Here is a 16,854-nt window from a genome sequence, read left to right as displayed (position 1 = left end):
TTAGGATAAGAAGCAGCGTTTACCTTTTTATTAACTTCTAGCAATTGCATTTTTTTTGGTACGTATGTCTATCAAATAATTTTCTTTCCTGTAGCTTGGCGGTAGGTACTCTCCTTCTAAGAGTTGAATTATAGTTGAAATAGATCTATGGAATGTAATTGAAGAAGTTAATCCCAAGACATTTAAATTTATTTTTTTACACGAAGGAGCCCGGTATTTGGTAGGTATGGGCAAAAATACTTAATTGCTTCAAAATCTATCTGTTTCTGGGGGAAAATATAAGTTGTCATCAATGTATGTATTGGGACATAATAACTGATGAGCTTTTAATGTCAGAAGGCACAAGTCCACAAAATGTATAGCTTGCTTTTTCTCTGATTTTGAGAATTGATGGGATGCTTTGAAAATATTTTCCATCTTGGCTCAAAATGCCTCTTAAAATACCAGCATTTCAGGAGCAATGGACAAAATGTTAAGGTAGAATCTTATTTTGCAGAGGAAAGCCTATCCTTTCGTGACATGCACAGTAGCTGAAAAATTAAGAGGGAGGAATCAAACAGAATATTTCATTTTCATGTAATTTTATGTGTTTCTTTTAAAACCCACTAGCAGTATGCAGCATCAGTGATTGGGGATATTTCTAGTATTCTCATTTGCTATGCAGAAAAATCCATACGGACATAGCACAAGTTTTAATGACCATTCTTCAAAGCAGCTGGTAATGAAGCCCATCCTCAGTGCTTGAAGAGCATGCTGCTGTTCCAATAAAAGGGTTTTTTTTTTCTTTTAGAATAAAAAAGTCACCACTAAGGAAGAACATGACTGAGGTCGTTGTCTGGCTGGAATGTATTGTTGCAGTTTCACCTGTGCACTTGACAACCAACCAAAGAGCTCCTCACAGAGCTGCAATCTCTATGGAGCCATCCAGCTTTTGTAAAACTGGGGCTAGAAACAGCGGGTCTATTTGAGTAGGTGGCTGGAAGATTATAAACTCAAGCTCATGCAGATTTCACGTGAGAAGCGGGAAATTCTTGGCAAGCTCCAGTCTAATTGATCTGGCAATAGGGAAGGTAGAGCAGAACTACAGTGCCTGCGTGATACGATACTAGCCTTCTGCAGAAAATGCATGGCACAAGAGGCAGAACTATTTCTTTTTATGATACTGTTGTACCAGTGGCATGATGTAAAGCGAGTAAGTGATGAAGGTCAGTGAGGTCAGAGTGTGAATATTTTTCATTTGCACACAGTGTCATTCTCACATTTTACTTTTCAAAAAGCATAAGAAAAATAATTTCAGTATGCAGATCTCTTGCACGTTGCCCATATTGTAAAGCAGGTCTAGATTTGCAAAGTAGCATTTTCAGTGTATGATCTGACCTGTAGGAATGAATAACATTATAGCTTTTCTCTCACAGTTAATTAAGTGCTGTAGTTAGGCTATCTTTATTCTTAATTTACCTATATTTCTCTCTAATTGTTCTGTAATGTCACATAAAAAATTGTTTCAGACATGTACATTTACATCTTTGAGATAAATATGTATCTCAGGTATTGAAAGACTTTAAGGGTTTTCTGAAATACTTAATGGAAAGATGTAATACTTTTAATTTTTAACAGATTTTTTTTTCCTTCTGTTGGGTGATGCTCTGCCTCATGATTTAATGATACAGTAATTTAAAGAGACAAGCAATGGACAGACTTTCAGAATCGTTTTATCTAATGTTGCTCACATGCTCATTAAATTTATCACATTTCTTAGCTCAGTGAACCTGGAAATTTTGTACATTATTCTCTTCTGCCTGTTGATTGAGTACCTTCTAAATCTCTACATTTTCTGTCTATCAGAAAAATTCTTCTTTATTGCCATTGCATATTTATCAATTGTGTTTTGATACTTTTAAAAAAAGTGTCTAGGAAATAAATGCAGCTCTTTCCAGTTCCTTTAATATATTAATCTAGGAATCTGTGAGGATCCTGTGACTGATATTTGTGTCAAACAGTCATTTATCTTCGTATCTCCATGTGATTCACAGAGGAATAAATTCCAGTTAGCAAGTGGAAAAACAGAGACACGGCTTAAATTGCAGGGCTTTCCTACAGTCATACGGGAAACCTGTGGCTGAAATTGCATACTAAATGGAGATTGCCCAAGATCCCAGACCACATTCCATATATTACCCCTTCATGTATCAGTCAGACCAGAGCTTCACGTTTTTCTCATTGATACAAAATTCTGAACTTCAGAAAAGAAAAACTACTAGAGTTTTCCAGCTAGGACTGGTGGTGGATCTAAATTGATTTTGCTGACCGTGCTTGGTTCTGGTTTGCAGCATTACTGTTTCTCATATGGATTTACGGAAGGTGGTAATTTCAGAGAAAAAGTCCTTGATGGACTTTGACATTTGTGAAAAGTTGACCAGAGAGAACCATCAGTGCAAGCTGTGGTTCTCCTGATAGAGATTTTCAAAATAAGGTGAGATGTAGATGGTGTTGTTGGACTATTCCTTTCTCTTTCAGTTTTTAATAAGTATGAGTCACAGTGGTGGTTTTCTCCAACTGTTTTGAAGGGTAGGAAGCTTACTTCTTGTTTCATATTTATTTTGTGTCTCTGCTTTTGACAACCAGGAGAACATGTAACTTCAAGGTTTAAAAATGAAGTGGAGCGGATGGGTTTTGATATGAACAATGCCTGGAGGATTTCCAACATCAATGAGAAGTACAAGTAAGTTATGTGGGCTGCTGATTCGCGGCCAAATGGCATCTCATAACACCAGTTTTGTTACAGCAGATTACTGGAACTTTTTCCAAGTTCTACAGTTCCTAATAAGGGACAATTAGAGTTATGAGTTTTGTTGTTTTATAGGAAAAAATGGGCTTTTAAAGTAGTAGTTAATATTTTATTAGCTGCTACAATTTTTGTAGGCTTAGAAATAACCAGATTTTGGTGTGCTTGCTGGAAGACTTCTTAGAGAATAAGCATTCTGAAGGAAGAAAGGGAAACTTGAGCAAAGAGCAGAGTTTGAACTTTTAAAAAACATTTTTTTATTGTGTCTTATTTTCTATCTTATGACAAAGACTTGTCTTAAAGTTGGTTTGGAAAAGTTAAGCTTGTAGATCCTGAAAATAAGATGCTTTCTGTGGTCCTGAAAGCTTAGGTAAATTTCCTTTTCTCAGGCTGCTGGAGCAGAGGATGGTGATGTTCTGTTCATGCTTGGTAGGACAGGGTGTACTGGCTCATCCCTAATCCGAATAAGAGCAAAACCAGCAGTAACACTTTGTGATGAAACATGTTTCATTGCTGTCTTTGTAGGATAATAACTTGCAGCTGGTAGTTCTCTTGCAGTGACACCAGCTATCTGTCTTGCTCTCAAAATCTGTGGAAATAAAAATAGCTATCCCTTACATATTTAAAGCTTTTTTTACTTTAGTATTATATGGAATATGGAAGCAGAATGACACAAACTACTCCTTTCCTTCTTGTGGCCAGCACTTGAGAAAAGAGCATTTTTTCAGGATGAGTGCTGTATTTTTTTCTGAATAGAGTGGTCTTAGACATGTGTTCATTTCTGTCCTTGCGCAGTAAATGCATCTCTTTAAGGGGATGGACTGGGGATGAACTAGTTTATGATTCAGCAGTATATTGCAGTCACTACTGACTGCTTGCGCTGTTCTTACTGGCAGTCATGGCTTTATTAGTTAACTTGTGGAGTAGGAGGTGCATTTAGTAGAAGAAAGTTCCAGTCAAGCATAAGCCAGTGCACTCCGATTCTTGCCTTCAGTGAGGGTGGATTAGCCAGTGTACTTTTTCCACACTTACACAAGTTTTCTGTGTTGAATCCAATGGGCCAGGATTGCTCTGCTTCTCTGTGTTGTGACCCAGAAATGAAGTGGCTCATTCTTTAGCATGGAGAGACATGGAATTTCTTTAATGTGGTCCAGTTTATTTGAGCATCTGGAGTTAAAAATTGCCTATGTGCAAATTTCCTGAGAAACCAGCTTGAATCTTGTAATTCTGAAATGCATTTATGCACCACAGTGTTCACGGTGCTTTTTGTATGTGCGAAGGAGGAGTACACTGAAATGGGAATTAACAAAATGGCAGTTCGCTGAGATGAACTCAGGTTGCTTATACTGCTTATTGGTATGTATCCTCTGGGAAGTAACTGCTCTGTATCACTTACTTTCAACCCTTTGCACCACTTTTCTCACAGGCTGTGTGGTAGTTACCCCCAGGAAATCATAGTTCCTGCTTGGATCACGGATAAAGAGCTAGAGAGTGTGGCAAGCTTTCGGTCCTGGAAGCGTATCCCTGCTGTTGTGTACAGGTGAGGCTCTTACAGGTGGAACATTTTCACCAGGCTGTGAATGCGGTGTTCTAGCAAATAAAAGCTTAAGTAAGTTGTAACTGGGAATCTTGGCTTGTAATGAAAGATGCTCAGGCTCTTCTGGGCACCAGATGCCCCCTCGCTGAGCCTGACAGACTTTAGCACAGGTGTTAAAGACATTGTAAAATAATATTTTAATAATTTATTCAAGGTAAAGAGAGGTCTGGCTTGTATCTTGCTGTATTTTTTGCTTGTTTAACATGATGTGGATGGATGCTGCCTGAAGGCCCAGGACCTGCTAGGGCAGAGTTGGAGAACCAGGCTGGGAGGATGCAACGACATCAAGCACAGTCCCCTCTGTGCTGCCTGGTGGAGGAGTAATCAAGCTGATCAACCCTGGGACTCTGTCTGGGGTGAGGTCCTGCTCTTCCACTCCAGAAGGATCCCAGAAGGAGTGTAGAGAACAGGACCTCAGAACAAAACACAAACCACCCTAAGCGTTTAGATATCAAACAAGGATGGCAAGGGGGCCCTTGTAGGAGAAAATGTTCAGACCTACATTTAACTGACAGCAAAGCATGACCTGTTCGGCCTGATGGCCTGGTTTCTTTGTCTCTACATTTGCTACCTATATGTGTATTGGTTTATACCTATTGAAAACTCCCAGAATGCGTGAGGCAGCATCACATACTGGCCCTTGTCAAGCCATAAATGAGGTAAGGCAGACCTACTACACATTCACTCTTCAGCGGGAGTAATGGTTTTAATTCCAAACACATATTGTAGGACCACCCAGGATTTGCATCTCCTACAAAGGATTCCTAGGGCAGTCACCTCAGTTAAGATTGATTTTCTTTTTTTTTTTAATATGAAAACTAATAAATGTAAGATGAAGACATAACACAGGTGAAGAAATGGTAAGTGGTATCTCTGGCTAGGTACTCCTTTGGGTTTTTTTCTCATTCTCATCTGGCTAATAATCAGACTGCAGTATAAACAAGGACAAATACCAAAGTTATTTACAGGAGATAAAACCTCAAATCAAAAAGGAATGTATGTGTTGGCTGTATCTACATATTTCAGGTAGTTTTAATCAGACAGTCTCTTCCTCAGATTGAGTCCAGAAGTTCTTCACAACAAAATTGCTTTTCTGAGATACTGGGTTTTGGCACCTTCTTTAGTAAGAAATATATTTAAGCTTCTGTCTTTTCCAGATATTCTGGAATCTGTCACTTAATACCTTGGCCACTTTCCTGGTGTAGTTATCCTCCCATAAATGTTTTAAATCTCTTTAAAAAATCAGATGACAAAGAGATTTAAAAGATGGTGAATACTGATAATTCCATTAAGTCTGCCTAGCCACCCATTCCTTCTAAACAGGAAGGAAAAGCTGTTCTCAGAGCAGCAAGCTAAATTTAGAGCACAGTAAAGTTACAAATTCACACAGCCTGGGTTGGAGGAGCAAGTGTGCAAGAGTTAAGAGTAGGCCACAAAACATTATTTACCTAGCTTAAGAGTTCTTGTTCTATGAAAGCAGAACAAACAAATGAGCTTGTGGCAGCAGACCATTATCTTTAAATCCTTCTATCTTTTCTTCTTTTTCTTCTGAATAATGAAGGGGTTAGTGTAGTCTCTTTCTTCGTAGTTAAGGAATTGCTCCATCCTGTTCAGCTTGGGGGGCGGGGAGGAATGCTTTCCAGCATATACTAATCTTTTTAAGACTTAAGGTGTTTTATTATGGTAGTACATAGAAGTATGTATGTTTTATATATATGTGTATGAAAGAGCATGGTGTATTTATATATGGTTTTGTGTTCAACTTTGAACACTGCATTTCAGGCCACTTTGTGCCTTTTATGCAGTCACCACAGAACTGGGGGACGCCTCACTGCAAGCACACTTAACACGGGGAAGCATCCCTCCTTCTGTCAGCACTATACAGGAGAAGGAAATCCCTTCCTTTGCATTCTTGGGTATAGCCTGTGTTCTGCAGGATTTATGGGAAAGTGATTTAAATGTTCAAAAGACCTCATAGACTGAAATTCTTTAATCCCTGGCATTCCATTTTCTGCAGTTCTGATGACACTATGTATGTTAAATCACCACATAGTTTTTCATTTGTAATCTTAAAATCAGTGGGAGAAAATTTTTTCTCTTTTTTTTGTTCGGGTTTTTTTCCTTATCTTGACATATATCAATAGATTTTTCAAGACAACCAGTTCATCATTCTGTGCTGTAATAGAACTCACATCAGCTAGTGGTTGATGATCCGTATGATTGGAAAACCATGTATAGTTTTCTCTGTATATATGTTGCCATAAAAATATCTTTTTTCTTACTTTTGGAGGAGTAAAGGGACAAAAGTTCATTCCGCATTTTTTCGGTTGAAGATGATTTTGGGACTATTAGTTTTATTATTGATCACATTTTTAAAATCTGCTTTTTTTGTTTTACCTCAAGGGGAGGAAGAAATAATGATTTTTTTAAAACTTGTCCAATAACTTGTCTCAGATACTGAACACTGGGACAGGGCAAGACCAGAGACACAGACACTTGGCAACAAAAACCTCATTGTCTGCTCTTGTGAAGCATTCAAGAGCTATGACAGTATGCACAGGCTGAAAAGTGGAGCGGGCTGAATTCAGAAGCAAGCTTCAGAAATACTCAGTTGAGATTGGACTGTCAGGAGCATTGCTTCTATTCTGTGATCAGATTTCTAGAAAAATCTCAAACCCAGCTGCTGCAAGCTTTCTGTGCTTCCAGTTTTTTTACAATCTAGGCACATATTTATGTAGATAAATCTGCCCTGTAACATGGCTTTTGTAGCTTACATACCCTGATCCCAGAAAGTCAGTGTTAGGGAGAATAATTTTTGGATTTTGTGGAAAGGTGATAGAGAGGACTTCATACATTGTGCAGTGTCCTAAACGTGTGAGAACCTACTTGGATATTAGCTGTGTTGAAGGTGTCTTTTTGTCTTGCTGACTACTGAAGGTGATTACCCATGCCAGGAGCATTTTTGCCAGCACGGGGAGCAAAGGGAAACAGAAAATTGCTATGTACCATACATGCTGAATGATATTTATGAACTGCAGCAACTGGTTTTTTTAGTTGCAAGCACTAGTAGTTAAGTAATGCTTTGGGAGGAGCTATTCAAACCTCCGTTAGTCCTCCCTGTCTTTGTAATTGCAAGGACCTCGTGGATTTATTGTTACTCAAAAGGCTGCTTTAACACAAGGAAGATTAAGCATGTGCAGAGGTGTACCATACATCCTACAGTTATACAATGTTTTATAGTTATGTAATGGTGATTTAGTTTCTGTAGGGAGGCTGCATGTTGCTTTGTCTCTGGAGGGTTAGGAAGTTTGCAGTGGAGGGTTCGCTTTAATTTTTTTTTAATCTTTTTGGTTACTGAGATCTGAGTGACAGCATCTTATCCCCAGCTCTGTCTCTAGGGACCTCGAAATCACACTTAAACTATTTGCTATTTTTTGTTCCCATGGCCAGTCCAGTTGGAATGAGTGTGATTCCTCAGGCCTCCAACATTACCGTAAATAGAATTGTTTGCCGATTTCTGCTGGTACATCTGAAAATTGCATATTTGTGCAGGCTTAGGAGTGTTAGGGCTTCACAGCTATCAATGAACTCAACTTTTGGCCTAATGATTCTTTATTATTTGTGGTATAAATGGGAGGTAAGAACATGGAGATGAAAATATGACTGTTTATGAACCTGTGAAAATGATTCTGCAGGCGGGTGGTAATGAAGTCTGGGAGAACATATGGAAAAATAAATGAGCTTATCTGAGTGTTCAAAATAGGTTTCTTACATGTATAATGATGTTTTATTTTCTTTTGTTGTTTGTGCAAGCGTAGCAGGGAACTAGGTGGCCTTTCAATGATTGGCATTTTTTTCTGAACTAATTTTATATTCGTAGAGCTGTTTCTGGAAGGCTATTCATTTCAGCAGAAATAAATTTTCCTTTGCATGCAGTTGGCTGGCACCTGGTTAAAGTGCCATGGCATTCAGATTACTTTTCCTTTGGTTTAGTTAATGCAGCGTGTCAGTTGCTTCCTCTCAGTGGAGGAATTTTATATGAAACAATTACAAAAGGGCTACGAAAGATACTTAAAATACCATATCATGGCCTATTTTATAATTTTAAAATTTTTGTAAGAAGGAGCCTTAACCTGATAGAAGTGCTGCTTTTGAATGAGTAGCACGAGGCAGCTGCTGCCGCCTGCTGCTGTGCCCTGCAGTGACACTGCCGAGGGGTGCTGCTCAGCACCTGGTGGGGCTTGACAGCTCTGACAAGTTACAAACCAGCTTGTCACACCTCCGTAAACATTTATTAGAGTGGTGAGAGGAGAAAAAAGTTAAGATTTGTAGGTTTGGATGGGCTTTCTTCCTGTTGGGGATTGTCCCAATTCAGATGTCTAAATTTGCTTAAAGATTTGGCTCAGCCTCACCATTCTGTGCCATTGCTAGAGTAGAGGGAGTTAAACAACCCTTGGTTGACATAAAGATGAGATAGCCGGTTTGTCTGCAGGAAGACTCTAAAATCCTTTGCTGCATCGTAACATATAGGAACGATAGTTGGCATGTGCCTGCTTTATAAATACAAGGTTCCAGTGGGACTCCTGGGCAAGAACAGCACTGGCTTTGCTTAAAGGGATGTATGTGTATCTGCAGGCCATTTACATAGGGGAGAACTTTGTGGACAAGTGGTAGGATATTTCAGACAGGACATGAGGCAGGGAGTAAACAATTCTAGGCGCCACATTCCTCAGCATCATTGACTTGCCGTGTGACCTGAGACAAGTTGTGTCTTTTGCTTTGGCCACTCCACCAGCAGCTCTTCATACCAACAGTTGGGTGGCTTTTTGTGCCATGGCTGAGGTCCTCTGGGTTCGGGATACTGCTGGTGAAGGTCAAGGAGAACGTTGTTAATGCTAGGTGTAAACACTTCAGTGAGTGGGGAATGATGTTTCTGTTGGCAGCAGTGGGATATGCCAGCATAGCTGCAGTAAGTGAAATTACAGGGATAACATGTTTCAGTAATTTTTTTTTAATTAAAAAAAAAAACAACCAGAATGTAGGGGAAGAGTTTTTAAATCTTTTTCAGAGTGTCTTCAGTGGTTTGGATAAGTTTTAATTATTTCAGATCTGTTCTTTATATGTAGTAGAAGAAGCTAGGTCCAATTTAAGGAAATAACTAGTAACTCTTCAGCCATTTAAAAAAATGTTTATTTGGGCTTGGCTTTTTTTTGGAGTTTTGTTTTTTTTAATGTTACTCCCCAGAAGGAGATAGCTATGTTCAAGTTACCTCCCTGACATTTTTTTATTGGTAGACTCATCTCTGTACTCCAGTGGCCAGTGCTCTGAAGTTTTATCAGTATGCTTGCAAATTTATATAATATTTTAGAATACAAATATTCTGTTAATAAACAATATTTCGATGCCGCTTAGGTGTCAGTAGGTACTTGCTTGTGGACTTTGTTATTTACCAGCCTGGCATCACACTGGTGCTTACATGTAAGAGCTGCTGTCGCTCTTCATCAGCTCCTTGGTCCTTTTCTGCTAGGTGCGATGTGCATTTGAGAGGCAGCAGACTAAACACGACCCAAAGATGTCAGGAAGGGAGATAGAGAAGGCCCACACGTAGAGGAGAAGCCACTGAAAAGGGGATGGCAGAGCTACTCCTTTCCAACAGACACAAATACCAAACTGCAGATGTTTAACATCCTGAGATGCGAAAGGCTTTTTTCCTTTTAGCTAGTGAAACTAACTAAAATGCGATGGCTTCTAGGTATGGTTCTGCAGCGTGTGTGCTGTTCCAAAATGTTCCCCAGCTTTCACTGGCCAACAGGCAACAATATTGAGCAAGAAAATGCTTTGTTTTCTCTTACTGACCTTTGCTTTGACTTTTACCTCTGTGTCTGTGTGGTCACAGTCAGCGTTTTGAAGGGAAGCACGTGGAATGCATTGCCAGTGAATCACAGGTTGAGGATAATTGCTGAACGATAGAGAGGTACCTGGCAGGAATTAAACTACTGGAGTGCATCATTTAATTTTTTCATGCCCTTTGTATTTTTCATCCTGATTTTTCAAGTTATGCACTGCTGTGCTTTTTATTCATTTCTTTTTCAGGCACCAGAGCAACGGAGCAGTTATTTCCCGCTGTGGACAGCCCGAGGTCAGTTGGTGGGGCTGGAGGAATGCAGATGATGAACACCTTGTCCAGTCTGTAGCCAAAGCCTGTGCCTCAGATTCAAGGTCCAACAGTAACAAATTAATGAACGGAAATTGTTCCAGAGATTTCCCCAATGGAGGGGACCTCTCTGATGTGGAATTTGGTAAGTTTGTCACTGTTATTTTTCTGTAAAGGGCATAGCTTTATATAAAAACCTAATCTCTTCTAGGTACTGTAACAGATTCAATCCTTCGTATTTAATCAGACATTCTCCAGTTTCTGCATATGCACTGTGGGACTTGAGTGCATCGTTGTTGTAAACAGTTTCAGAAGTTTCCTTTTATTTGCTCATCGGTTTCATATCCTCTTCCCCAGATTCCTCAATCTCTAATGCTTCAGGAGCAGAGAGTTTGGCCATACAGCCTCAGAAGCTTTTGATCTTAGACGCACGTTCTTATGCAGCAGCTGTGGCAAACAGAGCCAAAGGTGGAGGCTGTGAGTGCCCAGGTAAGCACTGTATCTTCTCAGTCTTATTTGAACAAATCCTTTTGATTAACTTAATATATAATTACACTGATACACTCCTGTGTACTGCATATTTAACAGACTGCGTGGAGGCAAGTACTATTCATCTGTATGAAAGTTCTGGATCATTGCAGCTATCGCTCAGCCCTTCAAAAGGACAGGTTTAGCTAATTAAGTCTGTTTCTCAGAGCATAAAACCAGCTGGTAACAGTGTTCAGTAAATGCTGAACTGTGTGGAATATGCTGATTAGCTTTCCCCTGCTGAGTCAAATATGTAAACTAGAACGAGACAAAGGTGTCCAGTGTGCTAATGTCTAAAAAAATACTGAACAAACTTGTAAAAATCCACTAACTGTAGAGGATAATAATAGTCTAGAATAGTTGTGCAGAGTACAACTTTTCAGCAGTTTTTCTAAAGCTGAAACATTTTTCAGCATTTATATGATGACCCAAAGCAACTGAAATCCTGATTAATCTTGCATTTGTAATTACCACTTTCTGTGTTCTTTGGCACTTGTAAATTGTTGGTATTATAAACAAGATATTATTTTATGGTCACTATTGGATATGAATGCAGCCTGTTAAAATTCCATGGGTGGAGAGTCTAGAAAAATATACCAGATAGAAGAACTATAGGTAAGATAATGAAAGCTATTTTGACCATATAGTCTTGTTTCAGTCTTTGCTGCAATAGGCTGCACTTTGATATGTAGCCACCAGTAAGAAGAGATTAATTTTACATTTGAAACCTCAAAACTACTACTCATCAGGGAGTAGAACATCAAAACAGAAAAGCAGAGTATATAGGAAGTTCAATTTTCTTCCTATATATTGGTTCTTGAATTCTTTGTAGAAAATTTCCAAACAGCTTGTCGCCTTCAATAAGTTTGACCTGCATTAAATGCTTCCTTTTTACTGATAGGTTTTCTCCAGGTATTGCCAAGTTTGTTTCATTCTCTCTGTATAAAAATATCTCATTTATGTTGTGATTTATTTTGTATATTACATATATTTAGTAAAAAGACCTCAAAAAATGCCTAAATTGTCTGATGCTGTCAGTCACTTCTGACTGGCGTTACATAGTCCGTCACTAGCAGAATGTTCTGGTTTGGGCCAGAATTTGCTGGGCTTATAACAGTTAAGAAATCAAATTATATAAAACATGCTCTTTTAAGAGACTACTGCATTTTCTTGTGTGAGCACTCAGTATCCTATATTCTGAATTCTGATTTATTTTTTTTTTTCTTGTGTAGAAAAGGTCATTTTAGCTATCATGTCAGCATTTTTGTACAGACAGAAGCATCAGGAAAGAGGAAAACTGAATCTGGGAAAGACAGTTGAATTAATATTTTTCTGCATCTTCTTAGATGCCTCCCTCTGACTAGCAGACCCTGTCCGTACAGATACAGGCCCCCTCAGTAGAGCAGAGTTGCTTGAGTACATCCCATAGCAATATCTGAAGGCAGGCTCAGTAATTCTGTTTTCCTGAGCTTTGAATGTTTCTCACACGTGTGGTGCTTATTCCTCGTAACAGAAAAACTCAAAATAAAGCAGTGAATGAAGTAACCTTTCAGCCTTTTTGAATGGTTAGAGAATAGAATATATAACTTATATAAAAAGATACATCAAATTTAAGAACATCCATAAATTATCATTTAAATATTTTTAAGATTCACAGTCGTGTAGGATGTTTCTTGCTCATTAAAAACATTCTTTACCTTGGAGCACAGCAATATCACTGTTCCCATAGGTTTGTACTCTGCTTTTTGTAATGTGAAGTGAAACATTGAAAATAAATACACAAACACTTTGCTAACTCTTTCCTGTTTTGCTATGCTGTGTTGTAATGTCTGGAATACCTACCAAACTCCCAAGTACTAGTTTCTTCTTACAGAATATTCGTAAACAAATTATTTAATCTGTCCACAGCAACAGTGGTTTGTTTTTTTGAAAAAGCTTCTTTTAGAATTTAAACTTGGTGTAGTTTTGAGTTTCTTCCCTTTTTTTTCTTGATGTTTCCTTGCAGAATATTATCCAAACTGTGAAGTAGTGTTCATGGGGATGGCAAACATCCATTCTATCCGGAAGAGCTTTCAGTCGCTACGTTTGCTCTGCACGCAAATGCCAGATCCAGGAAAGTAAGTGGATGTTTGGTGGTTTTTGCCTTTGTTTACATGTTTCTGCAACTGCATTCTTTTGCTGCTGATTTGTAAACTGAAATTCAGTGTGTTTTCCCTTGGTAACTTTCCTGTGTAATAATGCTAAGCTATATTTTTTCATTTCCATGGAATTTGAGCTAAAGTTGGTCATTGTTTATTATCATTGAAGTGAACCTAGAAAATGAAATCTGAGATTATAATGTAGCCTTGAGTTTCGGTACTAGATGCTACTACTTTCTGGTGGGCTTCAAAGCCAGCACTTAAGCTTTCTTGTTATTGCCACTTCTGTAACCTTTACAGCTTGGCCCTCCTTCAGAAAATTCTAGTGGTGTTCCATGTACTTCACACGCTCATAGCATCGTTTCAGGAGACATGTTTCATTGCCCTCCAATGCTATGGGATAACTAGCCTCTAGTGGCCCGTCATCTCAGGGGCTTCTGAGGCTGAGTCTTCAGTGAGACGCTGTAGTTGTGCCAGTCCTGTTTCCCCTACCACTTCCCTGTTTTGAATTTGCTGCTAAGTGTCTTTCATGGTTTTGAAGTAGATCCAGAATGGCCACCCTTACTAAACTGGATATGTAGGTCTTCAGAGGGCAGAGATTCTTAAGATACCTACAGCACACCTTGTAAAGCCTGGGAATAGTTGAGATTCAGGAGATTTCAAAGGCACCTCAAGTTCTGTGTTTCATTGAAGCACAGAGCTGTCAGAAGCATATGGCAGAGTCCCAAGATACGCCAGCGGTGGTGGGACTGCTGAGTATTCTGGATCCTCAGCTCAGAGGGCAGGAGACAGTAGAGGCTGCTGCAAGCAATGATTACCCAGTAGTGCTTGCATTGTCCGTTGCTGGTGATGTGTTATGCTCTTGTCTGGGAAAATGTTATTTAAGCTTTTTGCAAGTCTTATGCGTCAAAACGCATGCCAGAGACTGGCTGTTCCTTAGATGGACAGCATGGCTTTGTTTCTTACAAATCTGAGGAAGTATTAGCAAGGCATAAGAGACACATACTGAGGAATGGCATTCACAGCTTACTAAAATAGGAGCTTTGACTTGGTAAATTCAAAGAGCCAAACCTGAAAGCATTTTAAAAGAGCAAAAACTGTCTTCCCTTGTTTTCTTCTAGTTGGTTATCAGCTCTGGAAAGTACCAAATGGCTGCAGCACTTATCTGTGCTTCTGAAATCTGCACTACTCGTAGTTCATGCCGTGGACAGAGACCAGCGACCAGTCTTGGTGCATTGCTCAGATGGCTGGGACCGAACCCCCCAGATAGTGGCGCTGGCCAAACTGCTGCTGGATCCGTATTACAGGACCACAGAGGTTAGTGCGTGAGGTAGTTAGCAAGTTTGGGTCCTTTTCTGAGGAAGTCTGCCTATAAGTTATTTCAGTTTTTTTTCCACTAGAAAAGGCACCAAAGCTACCAGGAGTTTACCAACAGTAGTCTGCAGATACAGTTACATATAGGTGTAAATATGGGCTGTAACTCAAGAGCAGATTATATTTTCCTCCTTTGCTGTAACTGCAGTCATGGTGTATGCTTCCCATATTTAACTTAGGAATATGTAGTAGAGTGCTACATGTTGCAGTTTCCATTACACCATTGCAGTTTCGCAGCCAACTTTTGATACAAAGCCTTTCTATTTTCTAGATTTCCCAACTGCATATTTTTCCAGTTTCAGATTTTCGTTGTCCTCTGTCACTTAGTTATATTTCTCTTGGGTTTTCAGCCTGAATTTCCGCCCCCCCCATGACTTTTCAGCATTGTGATATGTGATGGCTGGATTCTTTCTGCCAGCCCCACATGCAAGATGCCTTTGTTGTCTAGAACAGAAGCATATGTCTGAACACAGTGCTGTAAACTGCTGCTTAAAGCCTCAGACACATGAGGAGAGGACCAGAAGTTTAAGCTGTAGCAATGCCTTTTGGATGAAATTGTGGAAACTTTTCAGATCCTTTTTCATGAGTTCTAGAAGTTGGCATCCATCAGGTCAAAACATACTGCGCTGTCCTTGGCACTGGACTGCTTCCTGGTCCCTCCTGAAAGTGCAGTCATTCCTGTTCAAAGTGCAGAGTTCTCCGGCACACACCCTTTGCCTTCCTTCTTGTCACTGCTGAAATGTTTAGGAAAATGAGTCTTCAGCATTTGACGTTTCAAGCTTTTCAGCTCTCAGCTGTTATTTTTGCTCTAGTTACAGCCATTGACTTAAGTATGTTCTACAATTTCTCCTTCCACTAAGAATCAAAACTTTCCTAACCTGTGATGACTTTTTGGTCCTGTAAGATGAGGTGTTGCATTCAGGTGCTCTGTGCTAGTCACTGTTTTGAAATGTTCTTTGCCCTTTTGTTTGCATGAGAAATCACGCAAGTCAACCTTTAATCAGCCTTGTTACTGGGCTATGCTTGGTGTACACACAGGCAAGCACTCTCTCAGAGCATGGATGTCCTGTTGTGGATTAATTGCTTTCTTTTATGGCAGACATATCCGTCCATAATTTTCAAAGGAGGGCTTTACGATTCCCTCTCCAGTCCAAATGCTGGGTTACCATGATCCGGGCGGTTTTGATTGAGATGAAATTCCTACTTGCCCCTGCCTGGCCAAGATAGGTCTCATATCGGCATCTTGCTTGCAAGTTGCTGAGGACCTAACCTGCCTAATTCCCTTTCCTGTTCCATGTAGGTTGGAAATTTATGTGTCCGAATTTCATTGTGCAGCATTTTAGAACACAGAGGCATTTGGTAAAGCAGTAAAGATGAGTAATGACGCCAGCACTGAAGGGAAATAGGAATGAGTGAGGAGACGGTAATAAAGTGGTTCCCATGAGTCTCAAACCACCTTAGAAAACTGGACCAAAACTAAAATAGGAACTTTTCATTTGTACTTTCATTTCTGCAGGGTTTCCAGGTGCTAGTGGAGACGGAGTGGCTGGATTTTGGCCACAAGTTTGCAGATCGCTGTGGCCATGGTGAGAATTCGGATGACCTAAATGAGCGCTGCCCAGTGTTTTTACAGTGGCTGGACTGCGTCCATCAGCTCCAGAGGCAGTTCCCTTGCTCTTTCGAGTTTAACGAAGCATTCCTTGTGAGTTGTGGCTTGAGAGATTGCTGTTTTATAGACTACTTCTAAACCAGTACCGAGTACTAACATACTATAGAGCCTCAAGGGGGTTCTGATTTTCCCATCTGTCTCTGATATGCTGCAGCCTGATAAAGGTAACAGGAAAACTGCCCAGATACAGTAGACAAAAGTACTTGTATACTTTATGGGACCTGAGGTCTGTGCACTTGTAAAACAGAAGCAGGACCTTAAGGACTTCTTTTAGACTTTAAAGAAATAAATAAATGATTCAGACTTAATAGTCTCACCTAAGAGGTGCTGAAGTAACTCCAGTATAATGCATCCACACAGCATGAGAAAAAACGTAGTTACGGGCAGTATAAACTTCCCCTACTTTGATCTTGTTTTGACATGGAAGACTCCTCCTAAAAACAACCTGCCCCTTATAGCTTTCCATGCATTTTTTCTGTTTCTTTGCTGAAAATATGTAGGATATATGAGCCGTGTTTATTTTCATTTGAAGAGGACAGCTGTCCTATTAGAAATTTGTGTAGGATGCTCAAAATCAGTTCTCAAGGCCAGAAGGCAGGTCTCTGGGAA

The 16,854-nt window shown here is 39.6% G+C and overlaps 1 protein-coding gene across 14 annotated transcripts in view; it reads left to right on the top strand.

Annotated features, from left to right (window-relative positions):
- MTMR3 (myotubularin related protein 3) overlaps positions 1-16,854 on the top strand; it is an 82,877-nt gene that overhangs the window by 51,029 nt on the left and 14,994 nt on the right. For all 14 annotated transcript variants that reach the window (XM_056326571.1, XM_056326537.1, XM_056326543.1 and 11 more), the window contains 7 exons: positions 2,626-2,722; positions 4,212-4,325; positions 10,476-10,681; positions 10,894-11,025; positions 13,070-13,181; positions 14,324-14,519; positions 16,093-16,278. In XM_056326571.1, coding sequence (XP_056182546.1) covers positions 2,626-2,722; positions 4,212-4,325; positions 10,476-10,681; positions 10,894-11,025; positions 13,070-13,181; positions 14,324-14,519; positions 16,093-16,278 — 1,043 coding nt within the window. The remainder of the gene's footprint in view (positions 1-2,625; positions 2,723-4,211; positions 4,326-10,475; positions 10,682-10,893; positions 11,026-13,069; positions 13,182-14,323; positions 14,520-16,092; positions 16,279-16,854) is intronic.

Source organism: Falco biarmicus, chromosome 1 (assembly GCF_023638135.1).
Source record: "Falco biarmicus isolate bFalBia1 chromosome 1, bFalBia1.pri, whole genome shotgun sequence".
NCBI lineage: Eukaryota > Metazoa > Chordata > Aves > Falconiformes > Falconidae > Falco > Falco biarmicus.
This window is presented reverse-complemented; position numbering and strand designations above follow the sequence as displayed.